Below are 26,462 nucleotides of genomic sequence, written 5' to 3' on the forward strand. Positions count from 1 at the left end.
ACAGTTGAGCTCTCCCTACCCGGCACCGCCATCGCCACCCCACTTCCCATTGTGGTCAGTCAGCACATGTTAGTGTGTATTCTTTGTGGGATCACCAGACGTTTCCTTCGTCCTTTTTTGCCCTCCACGAGTCACCCTCTCCAGAACTAAATGGCATATCCCAGGTGGAGACACGCTTTTGATCATTATGGCTGGATCTTTGAATTCTACTACAACTTGGGTGGATGCTGTCAAATCAGATCATTTATCCAATATTTAATTAGGTCTGAATCCAAGGTGTAATATTTGCTTCTATTTGCGTAAATCTGGCTTGCCTGCTTGAAAAGCCAATTATACCAGCCTTAATATCCTCAGACAAGACCAAAGCTTAAAAGCTGAGAAATAATAGATAAGAAGGCTGAAGGAAAACTCAAGCTTTATGCTGAATTAAAGATTGTGAATTGAATTGAATTTAACTGAATGATACACAAAAGTCTTTTATTTTTAAATTTTTTATTTAAATTCAATTTGCCAACATACAGTATAACACCCAGTGCTCATGCCATCAAGTGCCCTCCTTAGTGCCCATCACCCAGTTAACCCATCCCCCCACCTTCCCCTCTTCCACAATCCTTTGTTTCCCAGAGTTAGGAGTCTCTTATGGTTTGTCTTCCTCTCTAATTTTTCCCCCACTCAGTTTCCCTCCTTTCTGTTATAGCACAAATGTCTTTTCTGTGAAAAGTTTGGTTTGGGAGTGGTTACAGAAGGAGCCCCGTTCCTTCCCAAAGTCTGCCTCTCTTTTTTCTGAGCATATATCTCAAGATCAACCCTTCTGGGTCCAGGATACTTCACGTTTCTGCTGAATAGCTGTGGACTAAATTTCGCCCTTCCTCCCCAAATTGACAGGTTGAAGCCCTCACCCCTAATGTGACTATATTTGGAGGTAGGGCCTTTAGGAAGTAATCAAGGTTAAGTCAGGTCATAAGGGTAGGGCCTTGATCCAATTGGATTGGTGGCCTTAGAATAAGAGGAAGAGAGTGATTTCTTTCTCTTTGCATAGTCGCTTGGAGGAAAGACCATGTGAGGACAAGTGAGGAGGCAGCAAGAGAGCCTCCACCAGACCCAAACCCTGCCAGAACCTCAATCTGGGGCTTCCAGCCTCCAGAACTGTGAGAAAACGAATTTCTATTGCTTAAAGCCACCCAGTCTATGGTGTATTGTGATGGCAGCCTGAGCAGATTAAGACACCCGCTTTCTTTGGAAGCAGGTGAACTGATTTAATAAAATGGGAGCACTTGGGGATGGATACTGGGCAGCTCGTGCAATTAAAAAAGTAGCTTCTTAGGAGTGAATTCTGGAAATGTGGCAGATTTAAGTACCTCTGGGATGGACAGCAGAATCTTGTTGGGTCACAAGCTGTTCTCCACCTCCTGCCTCTCTGCATACAGACATCTTAGATCCAGTGTCTTCATGGTCCCTTGGGCTCATAGCTCCCCAGCACAACACCTGTTCCTTATGTTCTGATTCTGAAAGTACAGAGGAGAGGGTCCATGTACCTTGATTTTGCTTCCATGCCACTTCCTTGGCCTGTACGTTGGTCAAGGTGATGAAGGATGAGCATGGGCTTGGTTTGCATCAGGGACCCTCACCTGGTCTGCTCATAGGTGAGGATTATGCAAAACTGGCAGCTTCCCAGGGCGCCTGGGTGGCTCAGTCGGTGAAGCGTCTGACTCTTGCTTTCAGCTCAGGTCCTGATCTTTCATGGGTCACGAGATCGAGCCCTTGCATCAGGCTCTGCACTCAGCAAGAGTCTGCTTAGATATTCCCTCCCTCTGGCCCTTACTCTGCTCTCTCTGTCTCTCTGTCAAATAAATAAATCTTAAACAATGATGACGATGACAACAACAACAAAAACCCAACCGAGCAGCTCCCTTTTGCCCACACATCAGAGTATGAGCAGGGCAAGGCCTCACAGATCAGAGGATGCCAATGACAAAGGGAAGGAGACTGGACAGATGAAATAATAAATGTCCCTCTAAAGGAACCTTCCTGTTTGCCTTCCAAAAATTCTTCTTTTCGACTTCCTGTTGCCCTGAACTCCTCTTGCATTTGCCCTCTTGACCCTTTTCCTGATCCCTAAAATTCCATACCCTTACTTCTGGCCCTTTTCTCTCCTCTAGCCTTTATTAAAGGTGGTATTCCATCTCCATGTCCCCCAGGTCCTGTAGCAATGGCAACTTTCCCTGCAAATGATGATGTCACATCAGAGCTGAACTTTCTTCTTCGTTTTATTTTATTGTACTATTTTGTTTTATGTGAATTCAGTTAATTAACATAGACTATTTACAAATTTCAAAGATAGAGTTTAGTTATTCATTAGTTGCACAAAGCACCCAGTGCTCCTTACATTCCGTGCCCTCCTTCATGCCCAGAACTTTCTGTTCTGCAAATTTTAAAGCTCAGACATCTTGGTCAGGTATCCCTCTTTCTTCTCTTGACGGAGCAGGAAAATGCTTGCGTTTATTTGTAGAATAGATGTCTGACAAGGCCACCATACCTTGAAATTCATGATTAAGGAGGTCTCTTTCCCCAGCAGATTACTATCCATACACATTTTTCCATGTTTTCCTTGCTATTTTACTGTTTGATTTCCATGATCTCATTTTGCATCTCATCACTATTTTGTAATCTCAAAGTAGGTTACTTCTCTATTGCAAAAAAAGTTCCCTTTAAAGGGAGAGGAAAAATATGTTTTTAAACTACCAAGGTATTATCTAAGGAGTAGAATTCAGTGGGGAGGGGGAAATAGAGGGAAATAGGAAAGAAAAGAATAACTTGGGAAGATGTCTTAATAGACACATTTTAAGTATATTCGTGTTTGTTTGTTTGTTTGTTTGTTTTTTAAATCAAGCCCAGATCTTCGAAGCCATAAAAATCAGCATCTGTGGTCACTTTATTTTTTTCACATACATATTGGTTCCTTGTTTTTTCTTCAGGTAGTATGAGCTACATGGTGGTTATAGCTTTAAATGTTTTTTTTTTTTTTATTTGTTATTTGTTTTTAAGTAGGTTCCATGCCCAACGTGGGGCCTAAACTCGTGACCCTGAGATCAAGAGCCCCGTGCTCTATGAATTGAGCCAGCCAGGCGCCCCTGAGCTTAATCTCATAATCTACCATGTTCATTATCAGCAATCTAAATTACAGCCCTGGCATCTTCTGTTTTATTTCACTCACACACACACACACACACACACACACACACACAAAGTTCTCACAACACTTTAATACTTTGTTTCAAATGGCGAAACCTGGGAGGTTTATTAAGTATATCATTTTTGACTGGCAAACCATTATGAGAAAGAACTACCCAGGAATTTTTGCTAATCTGTATCTGTGAGTTTATAGTGTCTAGCATCTTTGAGTAGAATAGTTCCTTGCTAATTTGCCCTGAATTCTTCTCTCGGATGAGGAAGAGTTCCCAAAACTTGTGTGTCCATCTCTGGACCTTCAAGCCAGCATGACATCCCAAAGCCTTTTTAAGCAATTTTCCTGTGAATGCATTTTTTTTAAAGATTTTATTTTTTTGAGAAAGTGAGTGTAAGTAGAAGTAGAGGGAAAGAGAGAATCTCAAGCAGACTCCTGCTCAGTGCAAAGCTTGATCCTGGGGGTGGGGCGAGGGGGTTGGGGGGTTCAGTCTCATGACCCCGAGATCATGACCTGAGCCGAAATCAAGAGTCTGAAGTGTACCCGACTGAACCACCCAGGTGCCCACCCTCTGCCACTGTGAATATATATTTTTTAAGTAACACAGAATCCTTTATTTTGTTCTTTTTTTGCTAATAGCAAACCCTCGTCAGGAGGGTTCACATGATAGTTCGCAGCTTCTTTTATCAATTGACGTTAGGGCAGCACCTGCACCAGGGTCCCCTTCCACTTCCCTTCAGTGTCCCTCCTGACTTCCAGAGCCTGCAGTCAGGAATCAGGTGTTAGCTTTAGCTGCCCTTTGTCACCCTGGTGACGCTATTGTTTTTCTTAGGGCCATGAAGTGTTTGTGCATCTCAAATCCCAGTTACAAGTAAGAAATAAAGGATTGACTAGTTTTTTTTTTAAAGATTTTATTTATTTATTCATGAGAGACACAGAGAGAGGCAGAGACACAGGCAGAGGGAGAAGCAGGCTCCCTGTGGGGAGCCCAATGTAGGACTCGATCCTAGGGGGAATCATGACCTGAGCCAAAGGCAGATGCTTAACCACTGAGCCACCCAGGGACCCTGGGTAGAGTAGTTTTTAAGATAATGACCCATTTGACTCAGTGCTCTTACTCCACAGCCCCCATGAGCCGTCGAATTTACAGACTCCATGTAACCAGAACCTATTGTGGATCCCTGCATTTGTACTTCTCCACAGAACTTTCCAGAACAGCATCTTCCAATGACTGGTGTTCTCCATGCAAAGTTGAAATAAGATAAATGCAGTATCTGAATGTTGATAGGAGGCTTTTTGTGCTGGCCAGTGGAGATTATTTTTGGAGTTTTCAGATTAATATTCATTCTCTTCTGCTCCTCTCAGCTGGTACCCACGGTTGGATTCAGCCAGGTTGGCGAGCGTCTCTAGACTCAGAGCCCACGGGATGGTCAGGGAATGTTGATGGCAAGCTGGGGGGATGCCTGCTCCATCCCAAGGGGCAGCTGAGCCCCTGCGTCCAGCCACAGCTGCCCTCCTTCCCCCTGGACAATGTTTGTAACCCCCGTTCCTATTCCCATGGTGCTCCGGGGGCTCTCTACCTGTCTCACGCCTCTCTTCTTTTCCTCCTGTTTTCCATCAGGTGGCAGCAGACTTCCAAATCTTCAGGTTTGTCCAGTGGCTTACAACCTGCGGGTGCCAAAGCCGATGCCCTCAGGGAAGAAATGGAAGAGGCTGCCAACAGAGTGGAGATTTGCAGGGTACCCCCCACCTCTTTGCTTCTCTTTACCGGGACAAATGGGGAGGGGTGGCACTGAAAGAGTTCTTCTTTCTTCACTGGTGTTGGACTAAAACCCTAAGCGTGAGCTCTGGATGAACTGAATGTCACCAAGCTTGCCCACTGGCATCTCCAGAGGCTGGGATGAGCCTTAAGAATTGGGGCTTGGAGGTGGCCTCAGTGGGTAGGGAGTGCAGCAGTGGGTTAGCACCAGGGTTCCTGCATGACAGGCACAGAAGAAATGTGTCTCTGTGAAGCTTTTGTAAGGCATCTGAGTCCCACAGAATGGATTCCAAATGGAGTCAGAACAGTCGAGAATTTAGACAGTAGACCAGCCTTGACTCTCTGTAGATGGTAAATGGTTTTATCTTTTTGTTCACCTCATAATATTCCCTGAGCCCCTTAACCAATCTCTTGCCTCTGGGGACGTCCTCAGCTGTGAACTTGAAATGCTGACCAGGGAGATAGGGAAAAGAGGAGTTCCCACTTGTTAAGAGAGGACTGCCTCATTCTAAGAAATCCATGGCTCTGAACTCAGGAATGTCAGATGCCCTTTGTTACACCTGTTCAGATGTTTCCCATCTTGGCCACAGATGTTGCATGGAGCAAAACTAGCAAGATAGCATTCATGATACCCCGTGTGTACGTGCATCCATATGTCTGTTGCTGTTTAGATCCAAGGAATGAGGAGATCCAATTCCTGTTTCTGGAAGTCAGCTGGGTACCCACCTGTTGTCTTAATCTCATACGGTTTTAAAAGAGCAGAGACACTTTGCTTGCACACATCTCTGTTCTTTGTGGCTTTTTCTGATCTTGTCAGCTTGCCCACTGGCTTATCTCTGCATGAGTGGCTTCAGCCTTGCATTCAGGTGACATTCAGGGGCTGATAGAATTGCTCTCCGAAATTAGAAACACTGACGAGTTGGTAAAGAATTCATGACCTCTCCGCCTACAGTACTATGGGAATCAGGCAAAGTAAGACTTTGAAACACTTCATCAGATCCGAGATTCATCGTGAGTACAGCTGATTTATCATTTGAGCTGCGGTGTCAATGGCAAATACCTAGCTGGTGCCATTCACCAAGTGTAACAATCACACCAGTTTCACTTTTACTCTGTGTGGTGTCTATCCATGCTACCCATGTGGTGTCTACCCATGTGTTCTTTAGTTAAGAGTTCTATTTCTTAGAAAATTATGCTGTAACAGACAAGAGACAGTGGTCTAGAGGGGATGCGGGATATGACTCTCCAAGTGCGTCAGAACAGAAGTTTAATACACTGTTCTGCAGCTTTTTACATCTGCTATCTTTACCAAAAAACATGTTCACAGATTAAAAAAGTAATGCATTTCACCATAACCAGTGAAAAAGTATGAAAATATATCAAGAAAAATACCAGTAATAGCCCCCCATTCCTGCCCAGCAACCCCTCTCTGTTTCCAGAGAGGATGACCAGATACCCCTCCTCACCAATATTGGTTCAGAATTATTGTTCATGGTGCCACTCTATTACGTGCCCATTGGCCATAAAAGATGAGGAGGCCAGTTGTAGACTCCCACCTCTTTTTTTCATAACATACACACTCGTCGAGAGTTTTCCCAGTTACTTGTTTTGTTTGTATGTGTGTTTATAGAATAGTTAGTTCTCTTGTTCATATTAATTTACCGGTTGCTTTTCTCAATTAATCCATCCTGGATATCTCTCCAGGTTAGTAGCTATACATCTAATGTAATCTTTTTAATAAAGTCCGTATTATTCCATTGCGGGGACATATATACACCATGACTTGTGTAACTTTTTTCCTGTTGATGGATACTCAATCTAGTATGTTTTGTTTTTTGTCATCACCAGAAGTAATATAATACAGTCAACATCTTTATATTCTTATGCACTGGTAATTTTTTTTATATGATAGCTGCTCCAAAGTGATATTTTTAGATCAAAGACTCTACATTTTAAATTTTAATAGATAGTGACAGTTCACTTCCCTAAGAAGGAAGTACCAGTTCACATTCCCACCAGCAATATACAGAATTGCACGTTTCCCCACATCTTTCTCTGTGACATATATTGTACCTGTTTTCAGCTTTTGCCAGTCTGCTTTTTTGGGGGGGAGGGGATAAAGCTATCTTATCTCTATGCTACTGTAATTTTAATTTCCCTGAATATTAGTGGTGCTGAGTATATCTTTGTGTCTTTATTGGCTAGTCTTCAGATACGCATAGACATTGCCAGGTTGGTAAATTGCCTATTTGTCTTGGTAACTGGACTGACATTTCTGTTTTTCTTAAATATCAATTTATATAAGTTCTTTGCATTGGGGTATTACATGTTCTTCTGTCTGTCGTGTTGCAGATCATTTTTTCGAGTCTGCTATTTGTCACTTGACTTTTTTGATGTCTGCCATTAAAAAACTTGTTTATATGCATGTATTCCTTTGCATGGGAAATGGTTCCAGGGATCTTCCACTAAGGTTAAAGCATTTGGTGTGGTCTGTGTTTTGACTATGGGACGTTCCAGCAGGGGTGAAAATTATTCTAATTTGTATTTCCCTTATGCTTTAAGATGATGAACATCTTTTCATATGGTTACTTGCCATCTGTATTTATACTTCGGTGATATGTCTGTTCAGATCTTTTGCCCACTTTTAAAGTGGGTTGTTATTCAGCATTGGGGTGTTTAATCTCCAAGTATTGGGGGGGTTTCCAGCTCTATTTCTGTGATTTTATTTCTGACTCAATTGTATGGTGGTCAGAGAGCCAACACCATATGATTTCAATTCTTTTAGATTTGTTAAAATATGTTTTATGGCCCATGATGTGATCTCTCTTAGTAGACATTCCTCGTGAGCCTGGGAAGAACGTGTATTCTGCTGCTGTTGGATGACGTAGTCTGTGGTTGTCAGCTCTGTCTAGTAATGGATGGCGCCGTTGAGTTCAGCTATGTCCTCAACCACTGTTCTGTCTATTGGATCTGTCCATTTCTGATGGGTGGTGTTCAAGTCTCCATTGATGATAATGGATTCCTGTATTCGTCCTTCCAGTTCTGTCACTTTTGCCCCATGTACTCTGATGCTCTCTTGTCAGGTGCATACACACGAAGGATTATTACATCTTGTAGAATGATCCCTTTAGCATTGATGTTGTCCCTCTTTATTCCTGATAATTTCTCTTGCTCTGTATGCCAGTTGCTGTGACATAGAGGCCACTCCCACATTCTCTTCATTAGTGTTAACAGACTGTGTCTTTTTCCATCTTTTTATAAGATTTTATTTATGCACGAGAGACACAGAGAGAGAGGCAGAGACATAGGCTGAGGGAGAAGCAGGCTCCCTGTAGGGAGCCCGATGCAGGACTCGATCCCAGGACCTTGGGATCACTACCTGAACCAAAGACACACAACCACTGAGCCACCCAAATGTCCCTCTTTTTCCATCTTTTTACTTTTAATCTGTACATATTTTTACACTGAAAGTGGTTTTCTTATCACTCTCATATAGTTAGGCCGTGGTATTTGATTCACTCTGACAATCTCAGTCTTTTAATTGGTGGATTTTTATTGTTGTTTAAACAATTATTGAATGTAGTTGGATTAATATCTATCATAATTGTTCCCGTTTTCTACTTGTTGCCCTTATTCTTTACTGTTTCTGCCTTCAGGTTTTCTACCTTTTGAGGTTTTATGTTAGCATTTCATATGGTTTTCTTTCTTTCTCAGCATATCACTTATACTTTTTTTTGTTTTTGTTTTTTGTTTTTTGTTTTTTGTTTTAGTGGTTGCCTTAGAGTTTGTAGTATACATTTACAACTAAGCCAAGTGGACTTTGGAATAGCTAGATACCATTTCATATATAGTGCAAGTATCTTTTAGTAACAAAATATCCCTGGTTCCCTCCACTGACTTGTACATAAGCAGACATAAGGACAGGTGTGTTTATATGAATGTATCAATGTATTCATGTGTGTGTATCTGAATACATGGATACATTAACATATATGTGAATACATTATTGCTATCATTCTCAATAAACTTATCTTTTCAATTAAGAATAAGAAAAATAAAAGTTTTAGGGACACTTGGGTGGCTCAGTCATTGAGCATCTGCCTTTGGGCTCAGGTCATGATCCTGGGGTCCTGGGATCAAGTCCTACATTGGGCTCCCCACAGGGAGCCTGTTTCTGTCTCTGCCTGTGGCTCTGCCTCTGTCTCTGTGTCTCTCATGAGTAAATAAATAAAATCTTTAAAAGACAAAAAAGAAAAAAGTTTTATCCTAGTTTCACTACCCATTCTCTGATGCTCTGTCTCTCTTTGTGTGGGTCAGAGTTTCTGACCTCTATCTTTTGCATTCTACCTTAAAGAACTTTCTTTAGCATTTCTCTTCAGACAGCTCTATGGACAACAAATTCTGTAAGTTTCTTCAAGTCCCTTTAGAAGGTAATTTTGTAGGGTACAGAATTCTAGGTTGGCGGGTTTTGTTCTTGTTTTGTTGTTCTTCTCAACACTTTAAATATTTTACTCCACCCTCTTCTGGCTCGCATGGTTTCTGAGGTGAGGTCAGATGTAATTCTCATCTTTGTTTTTCTCTTGGTAAATGTTTTTAACCTCTGACTTCTTTCAATATTCCTTATTTTTTATTTTCTGAAGTTTGAATATGATATGCCCAGGTATCATGTTTTTTTCTTTTTTAACAAAGCCCTAATTTCCCAAGTCATTATTATCCTGCTAATACTTTTAAATTTAACTGTAAGGAAATACATAACCAAAATTCATTTCAAACTACAGAATATGTCCTAAGGAAATAATCAAGAGATGGATGCACACCTGTGTGAACAAATGCTTTTCAAGTGTTGTTATACTGAAAAATTAGAAACACAATATCCAGCAATAGACACATGATCCAGCCACATATTAAATATCATGTGACCACTAGAAAGAGTGTTTATCTGGGGGGTAATGAGCTGCAAAATAGTCTGGTTCAATTTTTGTAAACCAAGCAATCATATGAAACATATGACTGATTAAAATAGATACAAAATGAACAGACATCCTGGTGTTTCCAGCTTATCTCTGTGTGTTGGGGTTGCAGGTGAACTTGATTATTTACTCTCTTTTTCTGAGTGTAGGTTAGTTGCAAAATCATAAAACAGATGATTTTTGAAACACATTAAATTCTGGTGATTCTTGATGTCATTTTTTTTTTTTATAAAGAAAATTCACTAATGATTTAGAGACATGGAAATTGGATTTAGTGTCCACTTTTATTTCTGACTTGCAGTGCAGCTTATTTGGGATCCATATTGTTAACTCAGTAAGACAGTAATCTAATTATACCTTTGAAAAACCCTTTGGTGTTCCTGAGGGAACTCACAGACAAGACAATCTGACTTTTCTAAGATCATCTTTTGGCAAAGCTCAAATGCTGAGTCATTGACAGTGTATTTAGCGTGACATTTAGTCTTTCGAGGTGGGGGGAGTCCCTCCCTTTTCTCGTCTACCAAGCCATATTGACCCTTTGTGTTTTCCCTGACTTGACATACCTCCCTCACAATGGCTAGTGATGGATATCTCCTGGCTGAAGTGGCTGTGAGGATGACAGACGAAGTTGATTCCTCTAGAACCTTTGCTAGATTTAGCAGCCCAACAAAGGCTTTCACTGCAGGGATGCTCTAGTGAGGATGAGCTGAGGCTTAGAACACATTTTATGCCTAGGGAAAGGTACCATTTCTGAGCCTGTGTTTCTTCATCTCTTACAACAGCAAAACACATTTAAGATGGTGGAGGCCAGACCTGATAAGATCCTCGAACTCTTGGTAGCTAATTGGGAATTCAGCACTTAACCTAAGAGAGTTAGATGAGAACTCCATGTAACATTGTGCCTGGCACCTAGACTGTTCCCAACGAATGTTAATTCATTTTCCCCCCTCTTTCTTCACTCTTTGAAACTGGACCAAGTGTAGCATTGATTTACCTGTGCTTAAAGCTCTCCAGAGAACAGATTTCCCTTTTAACTCCATACCTTGGGTGCAAGAACTCTTTCCCACTCTTTACCTGTCAAGGATACTAGAAGAGTAAACAGGTTGCTGCTCACATCGCAGTGCTCTGAGAATAGCTTCACGCTGGCAGCTGGAGGGGCTGAGGGTTATGGGGTTGGTGCAGAATGTTTGAGGGTTCCGTGAATCAGGCTCCTCCTGAAGTATGTAGTTGCTTGCTTGAATTCATTCAACATCTGGATCAGCTTTCTTGTGCTGTTCTCACATCTTCCTCAAATCTTACATCACAGATTCTTCTCAGCGAAGCATCCCTTGTAAAGATCTCCTGCCCTAGCCTACCAAACAGGGAGGACATTTAGGGATCACCTGACTTGTGCCAACAAGGTCCAAGACATGGCATGCCAAGAAACATGGTTAGTGACAGAGTCTACATCCTTCTCAGGATATACTTTTATTGGACCTCGCTATGGACATGAAACCAAACTATTCTCGGAGGAGAACACATTCCAGATTCAGATGCCATGTTATGTCATTGCCTCCCTGATCCCAGAGAGAGCTGGGTGGTGGAGGACAGTTAACACCAGGAAATTTGTCCATGACCTTGACTAAATCCTGTTTTCCCAAATTTTGAATCAGCAGCCCTCCTTTGAACCTGCCCATCTCTTATCTGACTTTCCCCAAATTGGTGTGTTTCCACCTATTTCCCACATGGTTGTGATTGGCCACTCAGTACTGGGGATGAAGGACAGCAAAGCAGTACAGCCATCAAGGAGAGGAAATGGTGGACCATTTCAGGAGTGGTAGCATAGGATGTAGAGACGTAGGGAAGTAATTTGCACATCACTCCCCCACACCAGCTTTCCTGACTCTGGACGTGGTTCATGTGTTACAATCCCCAGGGGAAACTGCTGGCATAGGTGCTCTCTCCACACTTACTCATTCCCCAGAGTCATGCTTGGAAACATGGGAATGTCCAAGAGAAAAGTCTTGTGACATGCTGGGACTTATTAAAAATGAGATTAAACAGCAGCAAAGCCTCTTGCTTCTGTGATGTCTAGACTCATGTGTTAGCGGCTCGATTGTTCTGTGTTTTACCTTGGTTGTGCATTTTACCTTCCACAGGACCAGCTATCAGCAGACATGTACAGTTTTGTGGCCAAAGAAATTGACTATGCAAACTACTTTCAAACGGTAAGGGTCCAGGAAGGTAAGAGCACTTACTGTTCACAAGAGCCAGGGTGTGGATGGGAAAGAATGTGGCATGGAACCGAATGGAACTTGGTGGAGCACGCCATGGGATAGAGTACAGTTTTTAACTGTTTTGTGTCTGAATAAATCTGGTCTTCTACTTCTCCTTGTATGGATTTCTCTACAAACGTAATAATAAAACTCAACCTATCCATGATGATTATTGCAACTCCGTGGTCTGTGGCAGTGGTTCTCAATCAGGGGTGATTTTATCCTCTCTTCCAGTGGATTTTCAGCCATGTCTGCAGGCACTTTGGGCTGTCACCACTAGGGGAAGGGCATTTAGGGAGAATAGGTCAGGGACACTGTTAAGTATCCATCCTACAATTCACAGAACAGTCCCCTACAGCTAAGAATGACTCAGTCCCAAATGTCATTCGGGCCGAGGTTAAAAAACCTGGGTCTGTCATAAACAAAGAACTTGGGGAGAAGAAGCCAACCCCGCCCTCAGTCCATAATTGTCTCTCATTTCGATTTTGGCCAAAGACAAGGACAAGTAAGTAAAGGATGATTAATGTAGCCTGTATGCCTGTCTCTCCTTGATGAGAGCAGATTTAGACCATCGAGAAACAGGATCTGAGTCATCCATACTTGAATAATCAGGTCCAAATAATTAAGACCCTGGCTCTTTACCAGGGAAAGTGCAAGGCAAGTAAAAAACCAAACCAAACCAGTGATAATTTAAAAAACTAATAAATAAATAACTTGAGAGAAAAAAATACAAATTAAAAATCCAGTTAAGATCACCTGCCTTTAAAGCTGGGGACAAAACTCAAACCTTACATGAATTGGGGAAGTGTTGGGATAAGGAAAGTAAGGAGGAGAAATCCTGAAAATTTTTAAAATTATAATTGTGGCAGAAGTGCCCTGGGCCTGGTAATAGTCCCCCCCAGTGCTGTGACCAGTGAGTGGTCCAGACCTTCAGAGACGTTCCTCTGACCCTAAAAAAGAACTGATAAGCATTCCTTCCAGCCCGGAAAGTTTATTTTAAAGTAATAGCACTTTCTCAAGTATATTCCACTGGGTATATTTACAGAGATAATATTTTAGAATTTCTGAAACTAATGACATTTTTGACATTCCAAGTCTTCTCTTGGACTGCCGGCTTGGCATTTATGTACCATTTATTTCAGTGCTCTGATTTTTTTTTTTTTAATTCTTGTTAGTTTCTAGTTATTTTACTTGTATATAACTGTAAACAAGCCACGCCAAGCATTTAAACAGAGCAATTCCCTCCCCTTTCCCTCACACGCACCCAGTTGTGGGGTGGGGGTTCTGAACAGAAATGGCAGGCCTGTTGCTTACTGGGGTTCATCTGCTCTTGTTAACATTTCAGCAGCTGTTTTTTTTTTTTTTTTTAAAGATTTTATTTATTTACTCATGAGAGACACAGAGAGGCAGAGACATAGGAGAGGGAGAAGCAAGCTCCCTGTGGGGAGCCCGATGTGGGACACAATCCCAGGACCCCGGGGTCATGCCCTGAGCTGAAGGCGGACTTTCAACCAGTGAGCCACCCAGGCGTCCCTCAGCAGCTATTTTAGTAGTGAGATGATCAAAACAGACTAATTGAGAGAATTGGGTGTTCAGGCTGCATCACTAGAGTCAGAACAATTGAATCCCCAAAGTACTTGACGATTGTGGATCAAGCCACACCTTTTCTGATCACATATATTCAACACACTTGCAGAAATGAAGATCATATACAGCCTAGCATTTAGCTCTGTCTTCGAGACAAACGCAGTTTTTTTTCTTTTTTAAGATTTATTTATTTACTTGAGAGAGAGAGAGAGTGAGTGCACGTGTGTGCACTCAGGGCTGGGCGGGGAGGGAAGAGAGAGAATCCCAAGCAGACTCCACGCTAAGTGCAGAGCCCATCATGGTGCTCGACCCCACAGCCCTGAGATCATGACCTAAGCTGAAACCAAGAATTGGACACTTAACCAACTGAGCCACCCAGGTACCCCTAGGCAAACGGATCTCTGAGTGTTCCCCATTTATATTTTCCTGTTGCACTTCTCTGTGTAGCTTTGAGGATGGGGTGGGAGGCAAGGTAGGTTCGCGGTGAAGGCAAGCCATCTGTGTCAGGCTCCAGCCGGGGGAGGTCCTCTCATCCTTGGTGGCTCTCCTGCCTCCCAAACATCCAGTTGTGGTGACTGCTTTGCTCCAGAGGCTGAGGAGGAAGCATGCTCAAGGCATCATTTTCGGTGGACTGGGAGAGAGCAGGGGCCTCCCCCTCCTTCCCCAGGAGTCAGCACCTTCATGCAGAGCCCCCACCCCCACCCCGGGCACCGGAGCCGGGCTCCCCACCCTCTGGCAAAGGGTAATGCTCAATCTTGTGTCTCCTCAGCTCATAGAAGTGCAAGCAGAGTACCACAGGAAGTCACTGACACTCTTGCAGGCTGTGTTGCCTCAGATAAAAGCACAGCAGGGTAAGTGAGAGTAGGGAAGTGGGTGAGCTGCTTGCCTGCTGGGATGAGACCCCTATATCTCCTCCACCCTCACACTCTCCCAATAGGGCCCCACGTAGACGAGCCTCTAGAACTTCCCAGGCTGGTCCCCTGATGCAGTTGGAGGGCAGCACAGCGCACCCACACACACTGCCCCCCTCGGGAGGCTGAGTTCAGAGGGTGGGCACAGGTGTGTGTGGTTGGTGCATATGCAGCACCAAGCCCAGCAGGTCTGGATGCAGCTAGCCAGCCCTCTGCCCCACCCAGTCTCCTCCCTCATCCCCAAACCACAAGAACGGAGACTCAGCCGGGCCTCCCTGTCTTCCATAGTCAGGCAAATCGGTCTGACCAGAGGAAAAGAAATACTCCAGCACAAGCGAGCACCCTTCTCTCACCGCTGACAGACCCCTTTCTTGCTTCCCCACTCAGAGGCCTGGGTCGAGAAGCCTTCCTTCGGGAAGCCCCTGGAAGAGCACCTCATGATCAGCGGCCGGGAGATCGCCTTCCCCATTGAGGCCTGTGTGACGATGCTCCTTGAGTGTGGGATGCAGGAGGAGGTAGGTCCAGCGACGGCTGACCCCAGCCCCCAGCAGATGTCGGCTCCAGGCCCCAGATTCTCCTCTGTCCCCAGCTCCCCACTGACCCAGACACATCGTGGTGTGGGACAGCTCCCCGTCCTATAGCACACACGTTGGTCCTGCTTTCTCTGTGAGCCTTCACTTTTCAGGAAGGGAAAGAGGAAGGATTGTGGGAGGCTGATGCCACTGGCCCTGAGGAGCTTCTAGACACCGTCCAGCCAGCCTGTCTTCCTATTTAACAGGATGTGGTCATGCTGCTGCTGATTCTGCTGCTGGTGCTCCCATCGCCATTCATCCCCTTTCTCCTCTTCCTCTGCACCTTCCTCCTCCTCTTCATTTTGTGCTTGATAAGCCCCCTCCTTTGACAAGTAGACCTTTTAACCTTCTTGATCATAACTCTTTTATAGAGATCCTGGAAACAGGATTGATAGAGACGTTAGCAAGCCCTTCTTAAGAGCCACATGTAAAGATGTCTGTTGGGAAGTCGGCGACTGTGGTTTTATTGCTGTGTAAACCATTTCCTGGGAGGTGGACCTGGCGATTGTTGTCTTCTTTAGGCTATTTTAAAATCTCTGCTCCATCTTCCCTTGATCTGATCAGCCAGCCAGTCGATATTTACTTAGGATGTACTGATATCGCTGAGCCAAGTACTCATGGAGGAGATGGTGGCTTCTGAACTTGCGGGGGGATACGTGTCTAGCATCTATCAAATGTCCCCAACTAATTCAAAACAGCCACAAGTCTTTAAGTGAGCCCTGGGTCATGTGCGACAGACAGGGCTAATTGAGAAGGAAGCCAAGATTGTTCAGATGCATATTGGCTTCTGCTTTGATGCCAGGCATGTTGACGTGCTGGCTGTTCTCAAGGGGTGGGGATAAATGTGGTTTTATGGACCACATTTTTTTTTTTTTTAGATTTTATTTATTCATGAGAAACAGAGAGAGGCAGAGACAGAAGCAGGCCCCATGCGGGGAGCCCAATGCAGGACTTGATCCCAGGACACCGGGATCGCAATCTGAGCCAAAGGCAAATGCTCAACCCCTGAGCTCCCCAGGTGTCCCTGTGGACCACATTTTAAGTGCTGGGCATTCTTGTGTCTGTTGTCAGTGACTAGATGAGGAGATCTTTACAGTCCCTGAGTCAGAGCTTTGTAGACGGAAGTGCACTGGGCCTCACCAACACCCCCACCCACCCAACCAATATCACTCTTTAAGATTACAGAAAAACTGCACACAAAAGATAAAATAATGATAAAATAACCAGCTTATGGACAGTTATGCTTCCCTTCTACCTCTATTCCTGCCCCCACCTCCCCACCCCCGCCCTGACGCCTGCCTTGGATAATTGGAAGCCAGTCCCAGACATTGTGTCATTTCATCTGCATCACTTCAGTATGTTTCTCTAAAAGATAGGGAATAAATTGTAATTATATGTTCTATGGAACATAAAAACATTATATACAAAAAGGAAAAGTCATTTGTTAATATCTTCAGCTATCTAATTAGTGTCAACTGGTTCTTTCCACCTCTTGCTAGGCCTCTCTCTGTCTCTGTCTCTCTCTTCTCTCTTTTTCCTGTTTTTCCCTACTCTGCACCAGCTCATTTCCTCTTAGTAACAAGTACACAGGTTGTCCCTAGGCTAGAAAAAAAAAATATCTTTTTCCAACCCAACTACAACCTCCTACTCCTTCCCTAGCCCTTTGATTTTGTGTTTGGTGTCATCCAGCTTCTTATAGGAACACTCCACATGTGCTTCCCCTGCACCCTTAGCCCCTCTCACTCTCCTGCAGCTCTGCTCTGCCCTCACCTGGGCCACACCTGCCTCTGTGGTCCCCAGGGACTCCAGCTTGCCAAATCCCAGGACTCAGGGCAGCTGTCTTGGCCATGCTACCACCTGTGAAGTTAGTGGCATAGCTGTTCTTGAAACTAGCACCTTCCTTGGCTCCCTGATCCCCCTCTTGCCCCTGTCAGCGGCATTGGGATTATCAGCACCACCACTCTATCCATGTCCTCAGTGAGTATCTGGGGTCTTCCCCCTTCCTCTGGTCTCCACTCGCACGTGTGCCACCATTTCCTCAATATGTGCACAGTTTCCTCGGACACCCCCAAACTGGACTCACTAGCTGTTATAAGAATCCTTTCCGTCTCCTCTTGGTTTTTTATACATCACTCAGTGAAACAGCCTTCTCAGTAACAGTAAAAAATCTACAGGTTTCTATATGACATGCGTACTCTCTTTGGTCTTGTCCATCACCAAATGCCATTGCATTTGGTTTCCTGTAAGGCAGTGACAAGGTTTTATGAGGATCCAGCCCACTCCTTTGATATGTGCTGTAGCTTGCTCTTGGTCATAGCAGCCTTAGTTATATACTAGCCCAAACGTGTTTATGGCACTTCCTCACATATATGCCAGAGAGCTTTGGACATCTATCTACTTAGAATGGAGTGAGCGATCTTAGCAGGCCAGACACTCAGTATTCCAGATCAGGAACATTTTCTTCTGAAGAAACTTGGAGATCCGAGTGGTAACCACAACAGGTTGAAAGAGCAAAGACTGTTCTGCGAGCCTGTCTCTCAGTCTGTGGGTTGCAGCACAGAATACCAGGAGCTGAGAAGATGAAACCAACCCGTAGCTCTTCAACTGTGTCTAACTCATCTGTGGGGTTCCCTTCTAACTTGTATCTGCAATCGTCTCCTTAATACACCCCTGTCTCCTCCTTCTCTTTCTCTTCAGAGCTCACTTTTGTATGAGGTACAGGGGTTGGCTTAGAAGAGGTAGCAATGATTCAGAGAGAGCCTTAAGAATGGAACACGGGGCAGCCCGGGTGGCTCAACAGTTTAGTGCCACCTTCAGCCCAGGGTGTGATCCTGGAGACCGGGGATCGAGTCCCATGTCAGGCTCCCTGCATGGAGCCTGCTTCTCCCTCTGCCTCTGTCTCTGCCTTCTCTCTCTCTCTCTCTCTCTGTCTCTCTCTCTCTGTCTTTCATGAATAAATAAAATTAAAAAAAAAAAAAAAGAATGAAACATGGAGCGGCTGAAGGAGGCATCTCCCCCTTACAGACCACCCCTAGCTTGCTTGTCCTCTGAGGACATAGACTTTGTCTCTGAAAGTAGAGCCCTGTGTTTTCTATTACACACACATGTGCTCACCCTCTAAACCTTTTCAGATCCAGCTTCCTAGATACCCCTTGTCTGACCAGGTGTTGGCCAACTTCTTCTCCAAAATATATCTTAAATACACAAGAAGTTGCAGTGCCCAAGGTTCATTTATTCAGCAGATACTTACCAAAACAGAATGATAGGTCATCCCATCCTAGGCCCTGGGACGCAACAGTAGGTGAGGCCCAGTTCCTGCTCAAAAGTTGCTTACATCTAAAGGTGGAGACATTTAGAGAGTGGGCAGCTATGATCCTGGGTAACAGTATCAGGAAACATGCCTCGAGGAGTTACTGGAGGGAGGGAGTGGGGAGATTTTGTGTTTGTTCTGCTTTTGTGCCTTTGAGTTGCAAGGCCAGGCACTGACCCCCTGTGCCGTTGCAGGGACTCTTCCGCGTGGCACCATCTGCTTCCAAGTTGAAGAAGCTGAAAGCTGCCCTGGACTGCTGCGTGGTTGATGTGCAGGAATACTCGGCAGACCCCCATGCAATTGCAGGTGGGTACCCATGGCCCCTTAGCGAGGTGCCACCGTGTGCTGTAGAGGCTCACAGGAAGGGCGTGTGGTCATGTGACACCTGAGCCAGTGGCTTCCCAACATACTTCAGGTGAGTCCACTCAAGGCTCAGTTTCAAGTTGGATTGCTAGGGCCCCTTGGAGATCTCCCCGATGTGCCAAGAGAAGAGGAGGTGACGATGGGAAATAGCGAGAGAACCAATGTGATCGGCCGTCTGGGTCCCACTGCCATGCCAGAGCCTCTGATCCACTCACGTGGGAGACCATCACCAATTGGATTGTGGTGTGTGGGTTGAGGAACCCATTCCCAGATGTACCCCCACGGGTGATGCTGGCTGGTAGAACATGACCGTGCCAACGTAAGGTGGCTCATGGCCAATATTGTGTTCATGTCCAGGAGCTTTGAAATCTTACCTCCGAGAGTTGCCGGAACCTCTTATGACCTTTGAACTCTATGACGAGTGGATTCAGGCTTCCAAGTGAGTACACCATGTTTTGGAGCACGTTGTTGGGCGGAGTTTATTTGGAAGTATTTATTGAAATTATGAAAGCGTGGAACCTATGATCTTATGACTCCACATCGTGGTACACATCATAGAGAAATTTCTGCTCATACGTGTACCCCAAGAGGCGTGTACCCGAAGATGTTGATGATGGTGTTATTTTGAGTAGCAAAAGCCTCGAGGTTATTAAAGGTTCATTGGTGGGGGGGTTGTGGTGTGTGATTAAATAAATCATGGTCTATCTATATTGTGACATACTCTGTAGCACTTGAAAGCACTAGTTGAGCTATTCCTGCTAACACGAAAAGATATGAAGCCTTACTTTTCAGTGAAATAAAGCAAGTTAACAAGGATACATGTGATATTCTGTTTTTTTTGTTTTGTTTTTAAAAGCACAACACAATACAATTTCAGGAGGGCCTCTGTGTGCATAAATGCATAGAAGGTTCTGGAAAGGCTCACACAAGCAGGTAGTAATTCTTTTTAGAGAGAATAGAATAGAATAGTGATCATAGGGTCTTGACTCTTATTTGTAACCATTACAAATATATTAATAATGACTCATTAATAGCTAATATAAAAACATGATGCCCTTAGCTGGGTGCCTGAGGAGGGGCATGATTTCTAGAAGTCTCTAGTCGTGGGCTTAGTCTCAAAACACAGCCAAGCTTAACCTGTCGGAAGGAATGCTCGAAAATGTATGTGCTTCTTTGGACCCTGAAAGAGCCCAGCTGACCTACTAGGGAAGCCAGTGGCGTTAGAGAAAGCTAGCTCCAGCCATGTTACATGGTGCTGGGTTGTTGTTGCTTTTTTTTTTTTTTTTTTCAAGATGGAGTAGAGACTATGCATCGGAAAAGCCTGGCTGATTATCTGGCATCTTTACATCTCCTTGTGGAGCATGGGTGTGACCTCTGTGATGATATTGACCATGAGCCCCATCTGTTAGAGGCTTGTCACTGTTCTTAGCTCATTATACACCTTTAACTCTTTTAATTGCCACAGTAACTAAACCTTTGAAACTGGGGTGTGCTGTTTTTCCCAGCTTACAGGTGAGGACGTCAAGTCCTAGAGCAGGTGTGTGACAGCAGGTTACCTGCCATCTAATAAATGACAGAATGAGGATTCAAGTCCAGGGGGTCTGGTTCAGGAACCCATGTGTGTAACTACAACTCTTTATACTTCTCTAGAGCCATCCTGTGATCCTAGGGATGAAGATAAATGAGATCATATCCTCTGATAGAAACTGTCTCTCTGGACTGTATATGTGATCTTGATGATATAGGAACCCAGACTTTAGGATCTAGCTGGGTCTTTTTTTTTTTTAAGTAGTTTTTTTTAAATTTTTTATTTATTTATGATAGTCACACACACACACACAGAGAGAGAGAGAGAGAGAGAGAGAGAGAGAGGCAGAGACACAGGCAGAGAGAGAAGCAGGCTCCATGCACCAGGAGCCTGATGTGAGATTCGATCCCGGGTCTCCAGGATCGCGCCCTGGGCCAAAGGCAGGCGCTAAACCACTGCACCACCCAGGGATCCCGGATCTAGCTGGGTCTTAGCAGCATCTGCCCTTTCCCCTAAGACACTGATTGAGAGCTTGAGATGAACTGGCCCCAATACTGAGCTGTTTGTACTGTTGCTCCTTTATACCACTCACACGGACTCCAGGTGGGAAGTACTCCCATGAACCCATTTTACAGATGAGGGAAGTGAGGTTGTGTAGAGATTCAGTAGTTGGTACGAGATCATGGGAAGGATGGAACTGGTCTTCCATGGCCTCCCTGCACAAAACCATTTTCGTCCAACCTTTGGTCAAATTGCAGCCACTTCAGAAATAAAATCTGTTAACCTTTCCGTTTCTAAATGACATATTTGGTTTGTACTTCAGAGTCCTAGTAAAAGTGTGTTTTGGAGAATGCTTACCTCTTCCTCAAGGCTGAATTGAGGGAAAAGACAGATTTTTATCCCCTTGTGAAGATCTGTGGGAGGACCTATGGGTACACAGCAATGAAGTGTGGGTGATGGTCACACTTTGCCTTGGGCCCCAGGTTAATGAATCAAAGCTGGGGCCTCATCCAACTGATGATTCCCTATTAATTTTTCTGGGGAAGAGATTCTTTGAGCAGAAAGCCCTTCCTAACCATGTATGCCTTATAGATTTTCATGAAAAGCATATATAAAATGTAGTCCTTTGAGTAACTTCTTTTAATTTTTAGGGGCTTTATTAAAAAATAAAAACAAAAACCCTTGGAGCAGACCTTTTGTAGAGTGGAGAATCTTTGGTTCATGGAAAGTATTCATCTCGAAATTAGATCTGGAAGGTCATATTTCCTCATATGCCTGTTTGCCTTTTCGAAAGGTATTTACTGACTACCTCTTATGTGTCAGAAGCCAAGGAACTTTAATATCTGTTGAACTGGACAGTAGGCTGCCCCATGGTGTGAAAGTGGATTGAGCACTCCCACTGGTATGTTGGATCCTGGTTTCTGTGCCAGAATCTCCCCCTGATAGCACCACGGCCCTGTCTTGCCCTAGACCAGGTGTCTAGCTTCTGCCCTCCTGCCCCCACCTGCTCCCCTGGCCTGTGTTCACTTGAGACATGTAACATGTGCAGGGGAAGTTTACAGGACAAAACAGGGAACACAGAGAGGGAAATAGTAATAACTCAGCACTTGAATAATAATCATAGCACGCTCGTACGGTCAGTTGCAACAGTTGGCTTCTCGTTCTCCAAAATGCAATGGCTGGTTAATGTGATTGTCAGGGAGATCTCATTGATTCATCCTCAACCAATGGCTTTCCTATTTATTCCCCAGTATTCAGGAGCAAGACAAGAGGCTTCAGGCTCTGTGGAATGCTTGTGAAAAATTGCCCAAGGCCAATCACAACAACATCCGGTAAGTGGATGGATCCTGGAGACACGGGGTCAGGGTTATTTAAGCCCTGGACACACGGTTTCCTGGCTAAAGGTCATGGTAACTAGTGTGCATGGCGTTTTATGGCGTGCCAAGCATGGTTAATGTGCATGGTCTCCTTTCAACCTCAGATGACCCTGCAAGGTTGTTAATGACTACATTCCCAATGAAGAAACAGAACAAAAGGCTCTATATGATTTTGAAGGCCACTGGCTAATTCAGTAAAGTTCTGGGATTTGCAAGAAGCAAAAATTAATGCAAGCTATTTTTAAGATACTGTGGGTTTAATTTTTTTTTTAAGATTTTTTATTCATTTGAGAGAGAAGAGAGAGTGAGAACACGAGTAGGGGGGACGCTCGGAGGAGAGGGAGAAGCAGATGCCCTGTGTGACACGGGGCTTGATCTCAGGACCCCAGGATCACAGCCTGAGCCAACCAACTGAGCCACTCTGATGCCTCAATATTGTGGGTTTATTGTAAAGATAGGTGTTCAGGGGCACCCGGGAAGCTGACCAAACTTGGAGCTGGTGGCAGAGGTCTCCTTGAGCTAGTCTGCAGGGAGAAGGAGCCAGGAAAGTATCCTCCAGTGCTCTACCGTTCGCCACCTCCTTTCCACATGTCTGTCTCTCTCACTCTCCTTGCTGCCACCCGGGATTTTACTTCCCGCTGCTCTACAGATCTTTTCTGCTCCTTCACACTCTCTGCTTCCTCATCCTTTCCGCTTGCCAGCACTGCTCCTGGCCCTGCCACCCCTCCTCAGAGCTTCCCTAGATACAGATTGTCAGCTCCAGCTCCTGTTGCCATCTGCCTGAGTATTTCTGGTTTCCTGTTAAAAATTCTAACAGCCGACGGTATGGCGGACCCTTAAAAAATTAAACATAGAATTACCATATGATCCAGCAATGCCACTTCTGGGTATATATGTATTTTACAAATATATATATAATATGTATATTTGTATATACATATTATATATATATTTGTATATACAAATATACAATTTTATAAATATATAAATATAATATGTATATACCCAGAGGATGTGAAAGCAGGGACTTGATATGTGAAACCAAATGTTCATGACAGCATTATCCATAATAGCCAAGAGGTAAAAACAGACCAAATGTTGGGTAATAAACAAAAATTGGGTAAATAAACAAAACATATATATGATGCAATGTTAGCCTTTAAAAGGAAGGTGGTTCTGACACACGCTGCTTCTACATGGAGGGCATTGTGCTAAATGAGAGAAGCTAGAAAGAGAAGGACGAATACTGTATGATTCCACGTGTGTGAGGTCCCTAGAGTCATCACATTCACAGAGACAGGAAGTAGAGAGGTGGTTGCCGGGGGTTGGGGGAAGGGAGCATGAGAGGGGAGGTGAGAGTTTAATGAGTAGAGAGATTCTTTTTTATTTTTATCTTTTAAAGATTTTATTTACTTATTCACGAGAGACACACAGAGGTAGAGGGAGAAGCAGGCTCCCCATAGGGAGCCCGATGTTGGACTCAATCCCAAGACCCTGGGATCACCCCCTATGCCAAAGGTAGATGCTTCACCACTGAGCCACCCAGGTGCCCCAATGAGTAGAGAGATTCTGTTCTGGAAGCTCAAAGAGCTGGAGATGGATGGTAGTCATGGCTGCTCTACAATGGGAAAGTGCTTGATGCTGACTTGAATGCTACTGTATGCTTAAGATGTTAAAGTAGTCATGTATATTTGGCACAACTGAAAAAAAAAATCCCAAGAGCAATTTAATGTATGGTTTCCTCATTAGTTCCTTGAGATATAACTCACATACCATCGTGTCCTCCAAAGTGTGCAATTTCATGGTTGTTTGTACGTTTGTAGAGTTGCACAACTATCACCACCAACTTTAGACCATTTTAATCACCCTCTAAAGGAGCCCGGTTCCCATCAACAATCACTCCCCAGTCCCTCAGCCTGGCCCCTGGCAAACACTAATTTACCTTCTCTGCTAGACATCTCACCTGGGTAGAGTCCTACAACACATGATCTTTTGTATCTGGCTCATTTCGCTTAGGATGATGTCAAGTTTCATCCCTATGGTGTGCGAGTGTCTGTACTTCGTTCCTTTTCTGAGTGAATATTATTCCATTCTATGGACAGACCACATTTTATTTATCTGTTCCTCCCTTCTTGGTGGACTTTTGGGTGGTCTTCACTTTCTGGCTGGCTTCCATAATACTGCTGTGAACGTCTGTGTACAAGTTTGTGTGTGGGCATATTTCTCTTGGGTAGGTCTCTAGGAGTGAATTTTTGGCTCATGTGCTAAATCTATGTTTAACTTTTTTTTCCCATTAGCTTTCAAAGCTCCACTGAGGTTAATCCCAGGGGATACCACACCTAGCATGTAGAGGTCCCCGCTGATGACACCTGGACACTTTGCTTCTCACCTTTGCACACAGGGAGAGTGGCAAATGATTGGGATTTGAAAAGAAGGAGGAACTTTCCATCAGTAGATACTGAGTCAAAAGGAAAGATGGGGAAGTTCTCTGGCCAGAGTTCATGGAAGCAGATGTTGATAGGTAGCCAAGTGAGATCTGAGTCTGTTTGTTTTTAAACCATTCTCATTGCTTAACATAACACATGATGCATCTTCCTTATAATGCAGGGTACGTGAATCTTGACAGTGAGATGGGCTCTAGGAGAGAAACTTCTACCCTGTGCTAGGAGAACGTGGCTGGGGTTGAGCCCTTGTTAAACCTGGCCCTTCTGACTCCCTTTCAGATACTTGATCAAATTTTTATCCAAGTTATCAGAATATCAAGATGTAAACAAGATGACTCCCAGTAACATGGCAATTGTGTTAGGACCCAACCTCCTGTGGCCACAAGCGGAAGGGTGAGTAGAGGGAGGAATGTGTGTATGGGTAGCGCGTGGGCAGGACCACCAGGGCCCCAGATAAATCATCAGCCTCTTTTGTTTGTCAAGTCCTATTTCTCTTGGCCTGCTCATTTTTTAAGCTCAGGAGAAGACCCAAAATTCTGCAGATCTTTCTCATTGATGGTCTCAGAGATAGGAGTCTGCAGCGAGGGTCTTCTCTGAGCTAATTTAAGTCAGCAGTGGCCAGGCAAGCTCCTCCTGGCTTTCCTGACACTCTGTGAAGAGCATATGTCCCAGCATCTGGATCCAGGGGTGGAGGGCTGTTTCAAAAGAAAGAACAGAGATGGAAAGCAGATGAGTCTGGGAGTTGTGAGAATTACACCTCACAATGAAAGGTGATTTCATGTATATTACTCATTTACATGCTTCCTATAAGGAGGGCTTCTATGGTTACCTGATTCTATACAAGGGAAAGAGAGGTTCAGAAAGGTGAAGTATCCTTCCAAAGAGAAAGCCTACTCTCAGACCTAGGTTGGCAGGCGTCTGCTCCAGGGACCCTTTCAGGGCTGTGGGGTCAGATGTGCCTCTCTGCTGCCTGGGCTGGTAACCTGGCCCTGTCCCCCTTTGCTCTGTGCTCACAGGAATATCACAGAGATGATGACCACAGTTTCACTGCAGATCGTTGGGATCATCGAACCCATCATCCAGCATGCAGATTGGTTCTTCCCTGGGGGTATGTGGCGGCTTCGAGGTATGGGAGTGGGGTGCTGAGGAAAGAGTAAGAGTGATACGGTGAGCTCAGAACTTCTAAAAACAAAGGTGCTTGTTATTAATCCTCCTACACACGCTCTCACACATGCACACACCACTCAGGTAGGGTATAGAGTCATGGTGATTTCTTACTGTCTAATCCCTGGCTGAGTGACATTCTGGCCATAGGTGTCCACTGCCTGCACTAACCATGTCAGTGGATTTTACTGGTCTAACATCCACACCATGGTATCTTCCTGCCTATGAATCATGAAATGCTAGAACAAAAAAGAAAGATCACATGCTTTTATAAATGCTGCATAGGCCTAGATGGGGATGGACTTTGATTCAGGGCTCAGGGATCCCTTGGGTGCCATCCTTTTGTTATTCCTTTTGTGTGTCCTTTGAGTTGCTCTTGGCATGTAAAGGTGGGGCTCAAAGGTGATGAGATTCTTTTTTGTATCCAGTTCAAAATTAGGCTGTAAAGGCTGCTCCCTCAGATGGTGCTTAGTAAGTGTTCCTAGCCATGGGAGCACCATTGCATAAGGGTATGACTCTCAAAGGTAACAGCTTTCAG

The 26,462-nt window shown here is 44.3% G+C and overlaps 1 protein-coding gene across 10 annotated transcripts in view; it reads left to right on the forward strand.

Moving 5' to 3' along the window:
- The window catches only part of ARHGAP44 (Rho GTPase activating protein 44), a 168,575-nt gene that overhangs the window by 115,356 nt on the left and 26,757 nt on the right, over positions 1-26,462 (forward strand). For all 10 annotated transcript variants that reach the window (XM_072730391.1, XM_072730389.1, XM_072730392.1 and 7 more), the window contains exons 7-15: positions 4,806-4,923; positions 12,052-12,120; positions 14,525-14,606; positions 15,054-15,181; positions 18,743-18,854; positions 19,269-19,350; positions 22,191-22,271; positions 25,040-25,153; positions 25,777-25,868. In XM_072730391.1, the coding sequence (XP_072586492.1) occupies positions 4,806-4,923; positions 12,052-12,120; positions 14,525-14,606; positions 15,054-15,181; positions 18,743-18,854; positions 19,269-19,350; positions 22,191-22,271; positions 25,040-25,153; positions 25,777-25,868 (878 nt within the window). The remainder of the gene's footprint in view (positions 1-4,805; positions 4,924-12,051; positions 12,121-14,524; positions 14,607-15,053; positions 15,182-18,742; positions 18,855-19,268; positions 19,351-22,190; positions 22,272-25,039; positions 25,154-25,776; positions 25,869-26,462) is intronic.

The sequence above is a fragment of the Vulpes vulpes genome, chromosome 12 (assembly GCF_048418805.1).
Source record: "Vulpes vulpes isolate BD-2025 chromosome 12, VulVul3, whole genome shotgun sequence".
Classification (NCBI taxonomy): Eukaryota; Metazoa; Chordata; class Mammalia; order Carnivora; family Canidae; genus Vulpes; species Vulpes vulpes.